The sequence below is a fragment of the Borostomias antarcticus genome (assembly GCF_949987555.1).
Source record: "Borostomias antarcticus genome assembly, chromosome: 5".
NCBI classification, from domain to species: domain Eukaryota; kingdom Metazoa; phylum Chordata; class Actinopteri; order Stomiiformes; family Stomiidae; genus Borostomias; species Borostomias antarcticus.
The window spans coordinates 12,890,244-12,910,165 of record NC_140238.1 but is presented as its reverse complement, the minus strand read 5'-3'; the positions used below and the strand labels follow the sequence as shown (position 1 = coordinate 12,910,165).

Sequence of the window (19,922 nt, the reverse complement as noted above, 5' to 3'; positions counted from 1 at the left end):
TTAGCTAATCCATTTCTCCACAGACAAATGGATGAGGCTGGGGGGGAGTCATGCCCACTTTATCAAAAGGAGGAGAAAATACAATGTTGTTTCAAATGACTTTCTTTTAAGTATATTGCACAGTGTTCAAAATAACTATTAATATCTGATCATCTGTAGGGGGAAACGAAATGTAACTGAACGTGGACTGTCTATGGTGCTCAAATGTATGGGCCGGCAGCCATGAGGAAAAAACACAGGATGCAATGAGAGTTCAATTAGCAGCTACAGAATAAGTTATTGAGGAATTGTAATGACTTGAATAAAATTAAGTCGTCCAATTTACTGGACATCTCTGGCTGCCTACCCTGTGAAAAAAAAAAGAGTCTAGAACCGGGCCTGTCCTTCTGAAAAATTCATGTGTTCAAGCTGAATTAGCTTTTCTTCAGCAGTGCCTTTTTATTCTGTTATAATTAAACACATTTGGTTCTTTCCATTAATCAAAGAGTGATTTCTCACATCCAATATTAGTTCTATATCTGCTGTACAGTTCACATGCAGCCCTGTCTGCTAGCAACTTTTCTGGGCCCCTACTTTGCTATATTGTTAGTAACCTTGAAATCTGTAATGTCTAAGGGGTCCCAGACCAGATTTCCACTTGCACCCCCTTTTCAAACCATCTTCTGCTGTCTTAGATTAAACCAATGGTGCCCTCTTCTGTGCAGATTAAGTACTGTATGTATGTGAGGCAATAAATACAAGAGTTGGTGAGGAACTAAGCCAGTTTGCATTTTGCAGACCTCAGAGTGCATTAGCCAGGTGACGGTTCAAGTACTGGTTCAAGAGAGGGTAAATTGGAGCTATAGCTACTTCATTCACCTGCCACAAATCTCTTAAAAGTCACTACACATAACTTTGCAATTGCATCATTCTAACCCCTTTTATCATTCTAAACTCTTTTTTTAATTGTATTAATCTAACCTTTTTTTTTTATCATTCTAACCTACGTTTGGTGCTCACAAGCCAGAAAGGAACCCTGAGAATTGTAGATCACGTCCCACGTGATGTGCACAGTTTGTGTTCCACATCACTCAACCTCATTGGACCCAATCATTTTTGAAACTGTTATGATTGGACATCACTTCACACACCTGGTTCTATAACACCTTGTAGCAACTAATATAGAATAGGCCTAACAAAACAAAAACAAAAAATGTAATAATATTACTGAGCCAATAAGCAATTCATTTTTTTCACATACTGTAAATATAATAAGTTGACCTGATAATGTAATAGTTCTAAAAGCACTGTTAAGTTTTATTTGTTGGTGATCAAGTGAGTAAATTAAACCAAGTAAAATAGGATGTATGCACCTAAATGAACATGTATTAGCCTATTACTCTATGAGTGCATATGCCTACATATTAGTGAGATACGTGGCTGAAAATGGTAGCTAGCACCTCAGACCTATGAAGTAATAAGTCAACTGGTAGTATTAGGGCTATAAGGTTTTGGGTTGATCTACCTACGTTGACCCATTCTGACTCAATCCACTACTTTTTGGGGGGATTAACACGTACACGTTTGTCGACAACTTCTGTTGGTGATGCAGTAAGCTATATATGGCCCTCTTACATAGTTCCTCAATAGATTATCTCCCATAAAGTACTTAAATCATTACCACGTGCTGTTTTACTGTCCAGAGTTTGACGCCAAATTACTTGAATGACAATGACATTTGCGGGATTTTATTTTGAAAATCATTAGCCTACTGGAGACCATGGATGTATTGGAGACTCACCAGCCTCAAGCGTAAGTCATGTGACTTTTGCTTGTGTATGTTCTGAGCACCAAACGTAGCTGACAACTGCATTTTCCTCTACAGTAGCTTGCTAAAACAAGGTAATGTCACATTAATGTTTTCAGGTTTTGAACAATGTTCTGGTCAATGTGTTTCTGACATCTGTGTTGTATAACAAGCCAACATAAGCTGGCTAGTGTTGGCTACCTTAGCAAGCTAATAAAGCTAGCTAACGTTAGCACAGTTGGCTAGCACAATAGTATACATGCCTATCTGTTTAGCTACATGACATATTGTGTAGCTGTATAATTTACTAGATTGTACAGGTTAACGTTATTAATCCCCTTTTTCTTTCTCAGTTTCAAGCGTTGAAGAAACCCAAACATTGCCACAATGGCTGATGTAAGTAGCCTGAACGTTAAATGTTATTCTAGCACTAGTGACAGTTTAATCAGTTGACACTACAGTAGTGCTAATTCTATTTGAATTAGCAACACATTGTAGCTAATAACGTTAGGCTACGTTAAGGCAAGCTAGTTAGCTACTGTAGCTGGCATAGCTATAGGGTAGGCTAAGTTGCTAGCTTGACTGAGTAAATCAACTCTATTAACTTGTGCTTGATATTTTGCATATCTATATTGTGTTGCAGGATTTGAAGAGATACCTGTACAAACAGTTACCAAGGTTTGTAGCAAGCACGATAGCTAGTGCAAGCAGTAATAACGGTTGACGTGAGATAGAATATAGTGCTATACTACCATTTCTCATCTCACTAGCTCATCGTGTACTCACCTAAACAATTAGCTAGCTGACTACAGTGTAGTATACATTGGAAATTGAACATGGGTACATTTGCGAAAAAAACATTTTGTGGTCTCATCATCAGTGTTGAAGGACTTCATGCAATAGTAGTGACAGACCGGGATGGTGTCCCAATACTCAAAGGTAAACACTATCTCTGCGCATATATCTCTGATCAATTTGTTGTATTAATCAGCTTTATTCCCATTTTGCACATTTCACATTTTGACCCCCTACTTTAAAACTCATCTGAATCATCAATGAAACGGTCCCTCAGACCATTTGTTTGAATTGTGGTGGAGCAGGTGAACAATTTAAGGACTGGAGTTGACAAAAAGGGTCAGGGTTAGCTATGATGTTTTGATCCACTTTTTTCAGATGCGTGTTTAAATTATTAAAAAGTGGCATGCCCAGTGTGACCCATTTGTCTCCCTTGTAGTTGCAAATGACAACGCGCCAGAGTATGCTCTTCGGCCAGGCTTCCTGTCCACATTTGCCTTGGCCACTGATCAGGGCAGTAAGCTAGGCCTCTCAAAAAACAAGAGCATTATCTGCTACTACAACACATACCAGGTGAGCTAAATCTTGGGCTCAGATTATTACGCACTTTTATAATTAAGCTATGTTTGAGAAGTTTACAGTTTGGGAACCTTTAAATGTCTTGCTGCGCACCTAGGACTGGTATGAGGAACTGCTTTGTACTGATAAGATACTGTAAGGACAAGCAATGACAATAATTCCAATATACCTGTACAGTACCTGTTACACATGGCAAATACACTTTCTATTCTATTCTACTATGTTAGAGTTCATCGCATCCCCTTTAACTCCATCTTATCAGTCCCCCTGTTTGATCATCTCTCCCTTTTACAGATTGTGCAGTTCAATCGACTACCACTGGTCATCAGTTTCATTGCAAGCAGTAGTGCCAACACAGGTGAGAGCCTACTTGTCAAACTCTGACACAAAACACTCAAATGTATTACCAGGCCAGTATACATGGATACCAGGATCAACTTGAGAACAAGTTATGAGCAGGTAGTCGGACTAAGGTTGGTTTGCGAGGAAGGGATAGGTGATGGCTGATCGTTTATCATACATTTGCATTGCTTTTATCATACTCACCATATGGATGACATTCATCATTCAAATGTTTTTCTTAATGTGCAGTAGTTACTTAAACTTCATTTTAGTGTACAGAAAATAACCTGGATATGCCATTCTGTGAAGGCTTGACAGTGATTGTCACACAAAAACAGTACTTTGAAGGGTTATCCTAAACATTGCAGGTTTGATCATCAGCCTGGAGAAGGAGCTTGTGCCACTGATCGAGGAGCTGAGGCAGGTAGTGGAGGTTGCTTAAGTGCATGTCACCATGGTAATCAACCATCGCAGAATCACAAGACTGGATCAGACTATGACTAATATGCTTGAAAATAAATCTCTCATACACAACAGACACGGAAATACTCCTTTTGCTGAAAGACATGTTTGGTATTAAAATTATGTTTGGATATTCCCCATTTTCTAATATTTGAATGTAACCCTAGCTTCTTTTTGTAATAAATGGCGTGCCTAATTTCTGTACCTAATTTAAATCATTTAAATAAAATTGCATCACAGAAAGAAATGACAATATCATGAGACTGATTGAAGTAAGCCAAATGAATGAAAGATGCCAGCACTTAAAGTGATAACATGTAACTTATGCTGTGAGGGAAAATTCACCGTATTCAATGCCTGGAGCCTGCTTGGATCAGTTTGGGTACACCCACACTCCCAAATAAGGCTGCAGAACTGCTGAATTGTAGAAGTTGCTGTAGCAGAGCCAAACAGGCTAGAAAAACAGGGTTTTCACAGTGGTCCTCATTGACTGATCCCTCTCGATTTATCATAGCAATGTAGAATGCTTCAGATCCTACAGTACTTATTGTAGATTTAACAGTCAACTTACTATCAATGGAGAGAGCACAATCAGTTAAGAAACAGGAAATTCATGGAGGAACTCATGCAGCTCTGACAAATCCAGTTCTACCAGCATTCTGCTGCATGGTCACTCTGCACATGTAGGAACTACATATGCCACATTTCCTCTATTAACCATAATTCTGTTTATTCAACTTCATGTGAAAGAGGAGTCTATTAAAAATGTTGATCCTTCGCACGTAAAAAATGACAGCGCTATAACACAAGAGGTTGGAAGAAACAATAAAGGGGCATTTACATAATGCTACAGTACAGTATGTACACAAGAAGATGAAAAACATACAAGCATTTATCGAAACATGTACAAGATAATACAAAAACAAAGGTGTTTACATAAATACATATACAAGAGAATGCACGAGAAGAAGCGTCATTTACAAAGTCTTGCTTGGGGCTGCCAGTCTCGGAAGCCTCAGAGTCAGACATGTCCTCCAGAAACTTGAACTAATAGTCTGTGTCTTAATCCAGATTCCTGCAATTCTTGTTGCAGTGCTGTAATCTTTTTGGGAGCCCCAATAATGAAGAACCACGATTTAGCAACAATATGGTTACCAGTTTCATGTACAGGTGTTAAGGTTTTATTGAGTAACTGTTGAATAAAAATGGTGTATAAACACTGTCTTGTTATCTGCCTGAAGACAGTGTATTTGGCAAGGGGGGCGTGTTAAACTAGTAGGGCACCTTTGTTTTCATTGCATGGGGGGGTTCAGAGATCGATCTTGATTAAAGCCACATGCCACATGCACAGTTAATAGAGGATATCAGGCATTTCTTATGTTAAATTGCTAGCCAAGTGAAACAAATAGATAGTGTGTGGTAAATAGTTCCAAGTGAAGTAATGGTCTTCAGAACTCTGGTGTGGTCTTGCATCACAGGAGTATGCTGCTTAATACCATACAGCTCACATTTACAGCCAGAGCTTGCCTTCTCTTCATGTACCATCACTTTTCACTGTCACCACTGCATTGTCATTGTCCTTTTCTAATCTGTGACTGAAAACAAACGAAAAACAATTTGTCAGACTCTTTTTGCTCTGGCTCAAATTCAGCCACCATCTGTTATATGCTTTGCATATTTACCTCTGCCCCAGCGACAGCGCAGCGTAATCTTTTTGGTGGCTTGTTTGTTTGTGTGTTAGCAAGATTACACAAAAACCACCAGGCCGATTTTCTTGAAACTCGGTGTAAAGGTGTAGTAGGGGCCAATTTAGATCCAATTAAATTTTGGAGCAGGTCCAAATCTTGGGGCGGGTCCACGAGCTGCCCTAACAAGGCCGACCATTCACCACCATTCATTATTTGGACCAGGATTATGTAAAAACTACCAGACTGATTTTCATACAACTCAGTGGAGGGGTATAGCATGGGCCAATTTAGAACCCATTCAATTTTGGAGGAGATCCGAATCACGGGCTAGGTCCACGAGCTGTTTCTTGGTTTGTTAGTTAGTTTGCTTGTTAGCAGGATTACGCATAAACTACTTGACCGATTTTCATGAAACTTGGTGGAAGGGTGGAGCAGATCCGAATCACAGAGCGGGTCTACGAGCCACTCAAACATGGCTGGCCATTCACCTCCATTCATTTTTTAGACCAAGATTATGGGAAAACTACCAGACTGATTTTCATGATTTTCACCCGGTACCCCAGTGGAGGGGTATGGCATGGGTCAACTCACAACCCATAAATTCTGGAGTGGATCCGAATCACGGGGCGGGTCCACGTACCGCCCAAACATGACGGGGCCGGCCATTCACCTCCATTCATTTACTGGACTAGGATTACAGAAAAACTACCAGACCGCTTTTCATGACACTCGGTGGAGGGGTGTAGCAAGGGCCAATTTAGAACCCATTCAATTTTGGCACACGAAGCCATGAAATGCATTCATGGGCGGAGGTCTGTGTTCTCTTAGCATCTTTTTTTTTGCCACCACAATAGTAGCCAGTCAAAGTCCTTCGGTTTTCATCTACAGTATAGACATTAAAAGTAACTTATAAGAGAATCCCACTCACCAGTTTCCATTGTAATATTTTGATCCACTCATCAGCCTCCACACCAGTCTTGGCACACAAATAAAATGTCCTCTCAGGGAACACTAAACTAAGGAAACAGTTTGTTAGTACTGAATTTAAACCAACCTTTAAACTTCAACACATTGAATATCATGAGCCCTTATATTGTACCATCCATTTCAGATCACAACAGCTGTCTCTTGTGAGATTAGAATAGGATTCCTTATTTATGTTCAAATTAAATGAAGGCAATTATAATTATTTAGTTGAAGTCATGGGCATACATAACAAAACGGATGTTCATCCTGGAAACCTGTAAGGGAATTAATTTAATCTAACCTCCATTTAACTGAGCTAACACCAGCCTACTATGCTCTGTTAAAACAAGTGGATACAAGAGAGTGTAGATGGAAGTGAAAGTGTGTATATAAGCGGTAGTCTGGCTGACCGATATGGTACATGGCCATGCTCCCACAGGTCTGGTTCAGCAGAGCATTCCTCTCAAAAAGACAGTTAAGCATTCCTCTATGGGGTCTGGTTGGTTTGCCTGATATGTTCTGTTTGATTCCAAAAGGGGTTTTAACCAACCAGAGTAAGGCACAACATGCTGTACGTTTTCATTAGGCTAGATTAGTGCTAACAACATCAAGGTATGGTCATTGGAAATAATAACGAAACATGATTTAAATACTGTCCCATAACGTAAATTACGCAATAAATCCAGCTCCGGGAAGGGTAGGGCTTCTCTTTCTTTAATCTCTCTGGTGGCACTTCCCTTTTCTTAACCACTGTTCACATATGTTTTCCTTTTCTCTCCCAGAGGAACTGAAACCAACAGACATGCCTAAAAAATTAGCACTGTTGTTGGCAGTGTAAAATGAAAAGTGCACAAGTAGTGTAGAATACAGTACATGGAAACAGTCTAACTGAACACAGGGGTCAGTGTAAAATAAATTAATACTGATGAAGTTTAGCTGTGCATTTTGTTCTGTCCTATTCTGTGATTGAGTACATAGATACTGTAAGAGGGAACTATTTATTTACATATTACATCAAGGAAACTATTACAGTTGTAGGCTTAATCAGAGGATGATGATGAATCGTAATCACTCAATGTGAACAATAACCCATTGCAATAATTTGCATGTAAGTTCTGACAGAGGTGTGGGTGGGGGAGTACTTCTCTCTCCCTCTCACTTAGGAGACCTGAGTAATGGAACTCATAAAGATGATGTATGAAATTGTGTTTATTTGAAAGAAATCAAGTTTCTGTAAAGGTTGCTTTTAAATGCCATTCAAGTATCCTTTGAATCCTTAGTTGTATGTTAGCTGGTTTTAAGAAATGGTTTTGGTTTAGTTTGACATATGTTTTACTATTCAGCTACATAGAAGGATGCATTTTATTCAATGCATTTTATTCATTGTATTTTATGAACACTGAATATTTTACTACAGCTAATGAATTAGCTTGCATTCTCTCCTTGCTCAATTACATTGTGGTCTTGAGTATTTATATTTTGGAGTATATAATTGGTTAGATTGTTGCATTAATTTGTTGATGTCTTCCATATTCTCCGAGCCCACATGCAGATCACTTATTTTCTTGGAAAATAAATATTTTCCAACCCATTGTTTTACTAGTAATGTATTTAGTTGCCATTAAAACAATAAGCTGTAAGGAACAACATGAAATAGAAATATTGTTCTCTCTGTTGCTTCCTTGAGTACTATGGCACTTTTTAACAGGAACGCAATCCCTCTATTCCATTTTCTAGCTATCATCAAAAAGCAGACCTGCCTAGAATCCTGTCATGGGGGTCAAACTACCTACTACCTACACCCTACAGAAAAAGGAGATCCTGCCTTAAGAGCTACATGACCCAGCAAGGTTTACTTGCTTAAACCTGTAGGCATACTTTCCATTTTGAGAACTGCCATTTGATAAGCCTACACAAGGGTGTCATCTCCCCACTTTGAAAATATGAGTAGGAACTAGAGTTTTTACCCGTGCTAGACACTCACCAGAAACAGTTCACTCTGTCTTGTGAGTAGTCAAACTGGACCGCAGAGCAGGCTCTCAAATCCAGGGTGCGTATAGGCTTGTCTAGCTATGGGAGGGCAGCCAATGAGAGAAAGAGAGCTGTGTTCTGTTATTAAACATTTTATACAGAAATGTATTGCCTTGAAGATTTTATAGAAAAATAATCAAAACCCCTGCTAATTTAAGCCTTTAGCCTTTTTAAGTTGTGCAGCCGCTTCTATATACAGTACTTCACCACCTGGGTGTGATTTTTTTATTGACGCATGCAGTCATCCGCCCAGCATAATAGTTATTTTCGCTATTGGCTCTGCAGCGGTAGAGTGAAATCCTTGACAGAAGTAGACACTTGTGTGCTCTCCAGTTCAGAGGCGCTGTACAGTAAGACTCGACAAGAGATCGACTGCCACGCCGACGTGTTGGAAGGCCATGCCAAAATGTATGGGAATAACATTGTATTCCATATTCTGACATTTGTTCTGATTGATTTTATTATGCAACTGCATGATCATTTCAAGACACCTTGTCTGCACCACTGAAAGCTAGCTGACAAGCATGTACAAACAGCTTGTCAGTAGGCATACAGTAATATGTCATCAGTGATACCTCAAATATATCAGAAAGATTATGAAATCCCCAGAAAAGCAATCATAGGCAATGTCGGAAAAATAAAAAAGAGGCTATTTTGCATTAGTCTATGGGGAGACCCCAATGTGGTTCCACAACGTTTGAGCACAGCCTTCCAACGTGTCATCGCTCGATCTGGCTCCACCTACATAAAGTAAATCAACACACTATATAGAATCCCCCCAAAGTATAAAAGTTCAGTTTATGAGCATATTATATGAGTTTAATATATGTTTACATTTGCACCATGAAGAAACATTTAAAAATCACATATATTTTGTAAGACGGCAAGAGTGGAGGATCAGGAGGAAAGGTGAAAGTCAGACTATAGGCCATTATCTCTATCAATGTGGCAAGACTCACCATCTTTTCTTTGAAGTATTTAAGTTCACATCTGTTTAATGTGAACCATCTCTGTTTCCAATTCTGTGGGAAAGAAATAACATTTAGGAACAAAATGCTCCTACAGTAACAATCAAATATGTTTTCTATAGCTGTGTTCGGAATTGCTCCCTCGTTCCCTCACTCCCTATTCCCTATATAGGGTTCAACATGTCTACCTAGGGAATGTCAACATTAACTACCTAGGGAATGGAGAAAATGTAGGGTACATGCACTGTTCCCTGCAAATCAAGGTGAATTGTGGGTAATAAATAGTGGACTATATAGGGAACGAAAATTCCGTCCAGTTATGTACTCACCTTTATGACTGCGCCTTGCTTCACCAGATATCCTTCCTTTGTGCCAAGCTACAAAAAAATTCCCATTCCATTAGGAAAAAGTTAAACTTTTCACCATGCACTCTTGTAGATTTCAATACATTTCACATTCTATTCATAAACATGCAGTCATACCGATGGAGCATTTGCCACTAGGTCGCTCTCTGTTCGCCCAGTTCGCATGGCGGTATGCACACGCACAGACTCATAGATGGGTGGCTCTTCCACTCTCAGTGGATATGGAACTTTAAGAACTATGAGTGTACCTATGAGAGAGACAGAGAGGTTCAGGGAAAAGGTGTAGTATTATAAACAATACTGTTGATAGATAAAACAGATAAGATAATTAATAACGTCTGTAAGGTTTAGTATCAATGGTAGCAGTCCCTAAATTAAAATACAATGCATAGCCTAAAGGACAGGAATGTTTTGAAGATAGTGTTGCAAGGTAAAATAATTTCAAATGTGAGAGGGTGAGCTCAACTTAACCTGTATCACTGCCCAGCAGTGGCTGATTGGCAAAATGTTTGACAAAGTCTTGGAGAGATGGAAACTCATTGAAGCCAAAGGCATAACCACTGCTTGTTCTTGTCACATGGAAATGTTTAACTGAATCTTTAGCCCTGTAAATTAACAGGATCAGAATCACTTGCAGGTCACACAGATATTTGGGTGGAGTATGCTGAGGGATGAAATGGGAGGGAGGGCTTGATACTGGGTGGAGAAAGGTGCAGGTAACAACCTGACAGAAAGGGCGAAACAACCAGGACCGTTATTGCTGTTTCGTATAAGGTAGCTTCCATCTGTCCCATTGGACAGGAGAAGAGCCTCAGCAGTGTGGCGGGACAGACCAGAGTGGTACCACCTAAGAGATATGACAGACATGTAGAACTTGTTTTCTAGGCACAGATCCAACTGTCTCAAAGAGCAGCATTTCTTCCTGAAACTACAATCTTCTGCTAAATATAGTTTGTGTAAAAAGATAAGGACCAATGGTTCCTTAAGGACATGTTCATGTATTATGTTAAGGTCACTTTGGGTTCACTCAAAGCATTTTTGTTTTAAAGGAGTAGTTTGGTATCGAGCATCATAAGGCCTGTTATAAGCTTATTTATGATCATATACAACAGACCATAGGCTATGAACATTTTGCCAGATTTGCACTCTTTAGATATTAGTGCTCATTGCTCATGTCACAGCTAAGTACTGTGCATCTCTGATGGTTCTCTAGCACTAATATCTCTAACACGGAGGACTAATATCTCAAGAGTGCAAAGTCTCAAAATTTTTATATGGACTGTTGTATATGATTGTAAATAACCTTATAACAGGGCTTAAGACGCTCAATACCAAAGTACTCCTTTAACCCAACTAAGCATGCTGCAAGGTGCAAGGCATAGACACTGGGACAGGGATGTGAAAGTCAAGAATATTTGCATTGTTGAGATCTCAGCCATTGCTAACTAAAAGTGTACTAAAAGTACAATATGTTTCATATAGATAATGTAATTGGTGAGATTTCTATTTAGGGTCCATCTGCCAGATAATCATGGAGGCATTTGTTAGGTGATACACTTTAGGTTTGGTTACTGAACCTCATATTAAGCCGACCTTGCATGGTGTACATGATCACTGTACAATAATATATTATTTCAAACTATGTAGCCTAGTGCTTGTTACAGAAATACCATTATTAGTAATTAGTTCATTTTTGCAACCCCTTAGGCTATTTTTCAAAAGCATATTGTCTTGTCCGAAAAGAAAGTGTGCCTGTAGCCAAACGATTTTGTGCTTTCGCCTACAAAATCGCGCTCTCTTTTTAATACCAGCCTATAACAACCAAATTGACGTTCTCCTATGACACAATTTTGGCCAAGTCTTCTTACCCCAATGTCTCCAACTCGTCGTTCATGTCCTCAGTACTTGTATCGCTATAGAGGCTCATGTTAACATAGCCTAATTATAGCAGGCCCACCTGCGCACACCAAAGCATTCAATACTTTTGGCAATAGGACGATGAGGACCGACAGATGTAGCAAGAGTTTCCCCAATCGAAAGAGAGAAGTTGAAAGACACGCATACAGCTGTACAGTACATCACATGCTCAACTAGGAAATGCTGAATACGCGCTGGAACTCGGTGTAGGCTACTAGGCAATAACCTGCGATTTCTGCTTGAACAACATAGGCTATTCCGACAATTTATTTCCACCCGCATGAAGTCGGAGGGGAGTTTTAAACACCGTCTGTCCATGAGATGTCAGCTTTGAGCTCACGGGCTTTATGAATTGGGCTGCCACTACAACAGGCCGTAAAGCTATGATAGTAAACAGAGCTAATGAAGTGCTACCTGAGTGTGGCTGTTTCACACAATGCGAATCAAGGTGCTGTTACCAAAATCTTTGCATCATGTCTTCCACTTAAACAACTCTACAAAGAGTCACAAGATGGAGTAGGCCTGGAGTGAAAATGGTTAAAAGACACAGTACCTGTGTGACAGGTCTACTTGATTCAGTGTGATATTCATAATTATCTAAACATCTAGAAATAGGCTACATGTGAAATCAATTACAACAAGGGCTGTTTTGCCAAGACATTTATAGCAATGTAAATGATACAGTACAAGCATGTAATAAAGGCAAAGCCTAAAAGCCTTATAAACTGATTGTATCTCTACCATGACTAAGATTGCACCAAAACCTTTTGAAACGTCACTATTGTCAATGTATAAACTGACACTGCCATGTTTGTGCTGGACATGCGCTGGCATGTAGAAAATGCAGTAGATTTCAAGTAACATTTTACGAATATAACATTCATGTTACCAGGCAAAATACTGAGGCATCCAGGTCAAAATTTGTGAAAACTGTGCAGACCCAGATATACTTATCACAACCTCAATGCAAGTTGATTTCTTGATTTATTTGGTTTCAAACTTTCAATCTTTTCCATTGCATAAGCGGTGGTATGAAATGTATAAGATCATCACATTGGAGGTTGGAGAATGTCTTAAGAAACTGAACTGTCCTCTGAGAAGACAAAAGCCAAAGACTAATTCAGCTGTAGGGAAATTCTAGACTAAACTCTATTCATTATGAATTCATTGCTTAATCCAAAATAAACATAAGAATCAAAGAGCTTTCACCTGCCCAATCCAATGACATCTATGGTTTGCTATAGGTGTATAAAAGTGCAAGGCATAAAGGGGGTACAAGTCTAGAGTTGAACTAAATTTAAAATCAGGCACTTCAGGAAGTTACTTTCATGCAAAATTGCATAGCAAAAAGCTTCTCGCCAATATTGTGGAAGAGTAATTGGAATATTGTCTTAAATTATGGAATTCATATTTCGGAATAAACTGAATTGATTTAATGAAAAATGGGAATGGATAACAGAATTCCACATCTATTACTGTATATAGTTTTACTTTCAGGGATTGTAAACATATTCCCAAAAACACAAACATGTTGCTCCTGCCAAACAAAGACAGTTTTAGGAAAAAAAACTTTAAAATCAAATGAAGAATGCAACCATTGAAAATGCCTGAAGGCACATTCATGAAAACCGATGTCACATACTGTACCAGAGAATTGTTGTTCAGGAATAACGTTGGAGTTTGCCCCAATTTGATTCCAGTCAATCCAGGCACACTAAATGCAATCTAATTAAAATAGCTAAAACAATCAAATATGACCAAATCCTTTTTAATCCAAAATCCATGTCCATCTATTGCCTGAACTGATACTGTACTTTCAGTATAAATAACCTCAGCTTTGATCTTAACCGACTGCCTTCACACGTGTGTGGAGCAGGGGCAGTGACAGCCATATTGAAAGAGGCTCAAGGAGTACATGGCTTTGGTAACTTCTCCTAATCCTCCATATCAGTAAACTTAGTGCACTCTGAAGTGGACAGAATCAGGGGTAGTGCACAACGAGGGGGACCTTCTCATCTTTGAGATGGATGGAAAGTGGATATACAGTATCAAAGTCTATTTCACTTCTGAAACACAGTTTGCTGATGTCTTCACTCTAACACAAGGACCTGTGTCTAGCTGTAACTCTATATCTCCCGCATACAACAGATCCTCTCTTCCATTTTCCCTGGCTAAAAGCAAGGTGATATCACATTCCTAGTTAAGGGTTAGGGTTTGCCAGCTCAATTCAGTTTGTGAGAGTTTGTATCCACCAAAGCCTTTGTAAGGTCAGGAGACAACAGAGACGGACATGATGTCTACAGTACATGGGAGTTCCTGAGGTCTGGCTCATCCACACAAACAGGGAGACTCATAGTTTTGGTGTGGGTCTGGTTCCAGCATTGCATCCTCCTCCAGTAGTCGTCTGGGTTCAGTTTGTCCATCTGCGCCGCCTTCAATGTATTGGAGGGAGAGATGGTATTGTACAAGGCGTGGAACAGGACTCTAATGCAGGGAGGGGAAAGAAAAGGAAGCACGCATTACATTGACATTTGGGGGCGGCTGTAGCTGTTGGTAGAGCGGGTCGTTCAATGATCGAAGGGTCAGTGGTTCGAATCCCAACTCCGACTGTCCACATGTTGAAGTGTCCTTGAGCAAGACACCTAACCCCAAATTGTTCCCAATGAGCAGGTTAGCACCTTGTATGGCAGCTGCCGCCATTGGTGTGTGAATGTGTGTGTGAATGTGTGTGTGAATGGGTGAATGAGAGGCCATTGTAAAGCGTTCCGGCGTCTTTTTCGACGGGCGTTTTCAAGCGTCTTTTTTGACGCGGGTTCTTGCAGGTGCGTCAGTTTTGACGCGCGTTTGTAGACGCTGAATAATATTTTCAACTTTTGAGCGTCAGACGCGAGAAGCGCCATTTCGTCATCGTCATATTTGGCCCAGGCGGTTCAAGCCTTCAAGCGTCTTTGAAGCGTCCGCGTTTCTAGTGTCTTTTCCTAGGTGTGATCGCCCCCTAAGATATTGGACAGCTCATGTACTGCAACATTCAACAGAAATTGTTCACGTTCACACACACACACACACACACACACACAAGCCAAGCAGCACTGTGGGAGTTGTATGGTCAAATTCAAAGGATCAGCTCAATTATATGCTAATTTTCAGCACCACATCACAGCAACTTATCAGGAGAAAAGGCAGTACAAAGCCCAAAACACCAACCACCAACCTAACAGTCGACTAAAAGTAGTGGGTGTCCAATGGACTATCGGTTCGGTGTTAACACTGTCAGCTGACATTGGAATTGAATGGGAGCTGTTTTACTCTCTCCATGCCCCTTCCCTGTCCTGGTGTCAACGTAAGGTTTGAGTAGAGTGTTTATACCGTGGTAGCAGTGCAAGCATTGTGGTGAGAGCACACACAGCATAGAAGAGTGGTTGGGACATTTGTAGAGTCTCGACTCCCAGGGGGTTGGTTGGGGGGCTGCATGTCACACACAAGGCACTGAAGACCAGCGAGAAGACAAAGTAGAAGAGACCACTCCCCAGCAGCACCAACCCATGGAGCCATGTCTGTGAAAACAGCATATATCAAAACAGCATGTCTGTGAAAGCAAAATAAACACTAAATACATTATCTAAAATACTGGGAAATCAGAGACACCTATCGTAACACATTACATGTACAGTACAGTATATAGTAAATTCATATTGACAGATATATCAAAAGTATATCCAAAGATTTCATAGAATGTACAGTATTAGAATGAACATCCCTTCTGGTAACCAGGCCAGGTCAAGCCTGGCTTATGTGTGTTGGCTGGCTTGTTTCTGTGCGGGACTGGTAGGACGGTAATGTTTGATAAATAAAGATAGGTCTTGTCACCTGGACACATCAGTTCCAATGCTTCCAATGCTAATCCAGCACAATAAGAGCGGGATAGCCAGTTAGCTCATGGGCTCACAACAACTAGCAGCAGCTTCCATAACATTAATGGTAGCGGTCAGTGGCTAAAGCAGTTACACTGATGATAACATAAAGTCATCCCCACTGGGAACCCCCGGAGAGTCCAATGCTCTCACCACTACTCTACTTGTGTAGTGGAGATCGGCGGGTGGGTTTTGGTGCCCTTCTTCCAGTCCCTAGTGTGGGTTGGGGTTAGAATATGGGTTGGGGTTGGGACAGGATCTGATTTATAAGGCAAGGGGTAAAGGTTGGAGTGAAAGGATGAACATGTGGAGGTTTGGGGTATAGTCCCATAAAGTCATCCCCACCGGGTCTTCAACCCCAGTCTCCAGGGTGGGAGTCCAATGCTCTCACCACTACTCTACTTGTGCAGTGTAGATCGGCGGGTTGATTTTGGTGTCCTTCTTGATTTTGGTGTGCTGGGACTACTGCCTCTTGTGGTGCCAAATGCAGGCCAACATTGTCCGCAGTAACGGAGGGGAGGGAGGGAGGGAGTGATGACCGGACGAACGCTATACTAGGTGCGCTGGCACTGTAAGTCACGCACAAAAAAGCATCAATACATTAAACTCATTTCTCCATCACCACCTAAAGCTGTGCCAGTCAACAGTCAGTCTAATCACTGAAAATAAACCACATAGGCGTAGAGCCACTGGTGCATCACATCCTATACAAAAATTAATTACTATAGGATTTGAAGTGTCCTACTCCTATTGTAATGAGGACTGTCTGTCTATAATGCAGTAGCGTACCGTGGGGTCTTGCACAGGGTCTTCTCCGACATTGTTATTACTCCCAATGCCCCCCAACCCCCCTCCTGCACACCCCGTACACACACGCCGATAGGGAGAGAAACTACGGGGTCAGTGGAGTCTTTTGGTTTTGATGTTTTGGGACTACTGCCTCTTGTGGTAGCAGCAATGGAATTGAAGGTCAACAACAGACCGCAAGACGGAAGACGCACGGACAAAAAGGATTCCCTCTCCTTGGCTTACAGCCAACACACAAAAATATCTCATGTGGCTATATAGGAAAGTCAAGGGAATTAATGCAATTCAATCAAGTTATTTTTTGTCATTTGAGTGTGTTTGAGTCTCACCAGTGTGTGGCTCTCAATTACTTGATGCAGCAAGATGATGAGAAGGGCAGAGGCATTGATAGGAGACCCAAAGGAGAGGATGCCAACATCTGACCCTGCATATGCCTGCCAAAAAACATTGTCCAAAACCAGGTTGGATGTTACAATTTATGAACATTTTGTGTAGGTCGTATTACAATATGGCAACAGGATATTTTTTGTAAACATGATATAACTCCTACATCTGTAACATGCCAAGGATAGCAGGATCTAAAACACAAAGAGTAACAACAAGGTTCCCATGACATTACACATAAAACCTAACAATACTATAAAAACATGCAAATCTATATAATACTATATACTCACAAAGTAAGGCACAAAGAAGCAGACAAGGCTTTGGTAGAAGGCATCCAGCATTGTGAGCCAGAAGGTAATAGGGAGGTATGCCTGCAGAACATAATACAAAATATTTAAATGGTCAAAACCAGATGTGTGCATTAACTTGAATGCCAACCTATAGAATTAAAGATACTTGATGATAACAGGTCCGTTGTGCTCCTCAACATCCACATTAAATAGATTTAATGTAGAGGTGTTTATTTGCATAGCATAAAATAAATATGAAGTTATGTCTCTGTGAATCTTTGCTGTTTTAGATGTATGAATGCAGCCTACATACTTGAATTTGTGTATTGCATATCTATGGCTGTTTATATGTGTATATTGATGTCATTGACCCCATTTACATCTTGCATTAAAATTTGTTTTTGGTGATCAGATTGCAATCTGATCATGCTAAACCACATGAAATTATAGGTGTAAATGCGCCCAAAACGTTTTGAGGACAGATTGCGATCCGATTGGCCAAACCACCTCCGGAGGTGGTCAGGGACGCATTTCGACCACATTTAATATAAGTGTAAATGGAAATGCGTTTTTAATCCACAAATCAACAACGTGTAGCCGTTGACACGCGCCGGTTCCAGACCAGCAAGGAGCAGGCTTCCATGGCAGCTAGCAAGAAGGCATTAAAATGGATACTGGTCAAGGTTGGAGTCCAGACGAGACAGTGTCTACTCTCAATTTGGTCAGACGGAAATATTCAAGCACAAACAGGATGTGACGTTCGATTGTCAGCTGGACAGAGTCGATCGGATCTCAAACGGATCAGGTTGAAGATAATCGAAACGCATATTAATGCTAGGTGTAAATGTAATCAGGCTAAATCATTATCTAGATACAATCTCTATACGAGACGCATTTTAATGCAAGGTGTAAACAAGGTCTCTGGTGTTGATGCTTCTATGTGCACTAGTGTGGATCTGTGCAAACTTCATTCCATTTAGCAATTTCTGCTATAGCAAACTGCTAATTGGTTACATGCTCTTGAGTGCAGGAGGCCACAGGTGTGCCCAATCAAGCTTTGGAAACTGAGGCTTCGTTTACACATACACAGGTATTTACATAAACTTATATTTCCCCCTCTCCGTTTAAAAAAATAAAATTGTGCACACGAACCGGCATAAATATGCTGCCACTCGCATAAATACGCCACCAAGAGCACTCTACGCCTGTAGGTGGCACTCTACGCCTGTAGGCGGCAGTATAACAAGAAGCACGAAGACACATTATCATAATAAAGCAGTTGTATTTGCAAATGCAAACACACCAACAGACTTTGCACTAACATAAAACGAACATCGCTTTAACATCCATGATTATTAGAGCACGTCAGAGGAGCAAACACACTGTAAACAAAGGTCGCAGACCTGACGCAATGCATTTTCTGTCAAATACATGACGTAAATCTTCGTCTTCCTCTGTTTACATGCAAACGAAAGAACTGAGTTTTCCTAAATCTCCACTTTGGCCGGAGTTTTTAAAACATTCGTTTTCAGTGGGTTAAAACCTCCGTTTACGTGTAAACGACAGGTACAAACGCAGATAAATATCACAGTTTTCCCAGATCCCCGGCTACGTGTAAACAAGGCCTGATTCTGAACTGACGAGGCTATATATGGACAATGCCAACCACACTCTTCGCATTGCACTGACGATAGTCCCTGCGTGGACTCAAACATTTGCATTTGTTATTGATCCCTACTAAATCTACTAACCTTTTGATAAGACTTTGAGTCTGGTTATCTTTTTGTGTGCAAGTCCTCTTTTGCAGCTTTATGACTATTGTACCTGACTACTGCACCAAGGACAAAACCAACATTAGGACTGATGTCAAGTACTTTTCCTGCTATTTACTTCTGTGAATCGTTCCACACCAACTGCGAAACTGTCAAGATGTATCTTCCGTATTTGTTCAAAAATAATCATTCTGAACAGTGTTAGGATTGGGTATATTTGTGAGTTTAGTTAGGCATCCATCCCCCACAAAACTAAATATACACACACTCATACACTTGTTTTCTTTTCATTTTGTGTGGCACTGTCTGTGTGCATGATGACACAGCAGAGGCGGTCCCCTGAGGTGGCTATATGAGCGTCACTGCAGAGGTGAGAGAGGTGAACTAGTATGGCAGCAGGTTTGGCGTGGATCACTGGATTAGATGCCCAATGCAACGGCTACAAGTAAGTAGCCTTGAGAACCAATGGTTCTCGAGCCTAGTGGCCCATAGGACAGGAGCCTATCTCCTGATTCCTTAGCGTGAGGCAGCTTGACGTACAAGCACACCTCCTGGACATGACGCTAGTGCTTGATGCTGAGTGCCAAGCAGGGAGGCATTGGGTGCCATTTTTTATAGTTTTTGGTATGACTCCTCCGGGGAGCGAACCCCAAACCTTCCAATCTCAGGGCGCCACCTGCGTTCACCTTTTCAACACTCTTTTTTCTATTCTGACCAGCGTATCATTTCTTACCAGGGACCACCTTCACCTTAGTGGGCGCAATGGCATCAATAATATTTGTACTTTTAGAATTGAAATTATCTACAAGCTCATTGACTTGTAAAGAAAGCTAAAGAAAAAAAAGTATGAAACGAA

The 19,922-nt window shown here is 40.6% G+C and overlaps 3 protein-coding genes across 3 annotated transcripts in view; 1 reads left to right on the top strand and 2 right to left on the bottom strand.

The window, feature by feature from the left end:
- The first annotated feature begins 1,775 nt into the window (after positions 1 to 1,775).
- lamtor3 (late endosomal/lysosomal adaptor, MAPK and MTOR activator 3) lies at positions 1,776 to 5,525 on the top strand. Its single transcript, XM_084437878.1, has 7 exons — positions 1,776 to 1,881; positions 2,140 to 2,182; positions 2,430 to 2,464; positions 2,667 to 2,725; positions 3,021 to 3,154; positions 3,455 to 3,518; positions 3,871 to 5,525. The coding sequence occupies exons 2-7, from the start codon at positions 2,174 to 2,176 to the stop codon at positions 3,942 to 3,944; spliced, it is 375 nt and encodes a 124-aa protein (XP_084294004.1). The 5' UTR covers positions 1,776 to 1,881; positions 2,140 to 2,173; the 3' UTR covers positions 3,945 to 5,525.
- A 10-nt stretch (positions 5,526 to 5,535) lies between these two features.
- On the bottom strand, positions 5,536 to 11,931 carry dapp1 (dual adaptor of phosphotyrosine and 3-phosphoinositides; the record flags this gene model as incomplete). The annotated part of the gene is made up of 9 exons (XM_084438917.1): positions 11,851 to 11,931; positions 10,707 to 10,829; positions 10,454 to 10,587; positions 10,100 to 10,230; positions 9,947 to 9,994; positions 9,609 to 9,671; positions 8,603 to 8,688; positions 6,581 to 6,668; positions 5,536 to 5,559 (listed from the first exon to the last, which is right to left on the bottom strand). Exons 1-9 carry the CDS (start codon positions 11,907 to 11,909, stop codon positions 5,536 to 5,538), a joined length of 756 nt encoding a protein of 251 aa, XP_084295043.1. The 5' UTR covers positions 11,910 to 11,931.
- A 2,265-nt stretch (positions 11,932 to 14,196) lies between these two features.
- The window catches only part of atp10d (ATPase phospholipid transporting 10D), a gene marked incomplete at both ends in the record, with an annotated part of 45,335 nt that continues 39,609 nt past the window's right edge, over positions 14,197 to 19,922 (bottom strand). The window contains 4 exons of the mRNA XM_084438916.1: positions 14,197 to 14,383; positions 15,266 to 15,453; positions 16,947 to 17,051; positions 17,295 to 17,375. Of these exons, the coding sequence (XP_084295042.1) occupies positions 14,197 to 14,383; positions 15,266 to 15,453; positions 16,947 to 17,051; positions 17,295 to 17,375 (561 nt within the window). The remainder of the gene's footprint in view (positions 14,384 to 15,265; positions 15,454 to 16,946; positions 17,052 to 17,294; positions 17,376 to 19,922) is intronic.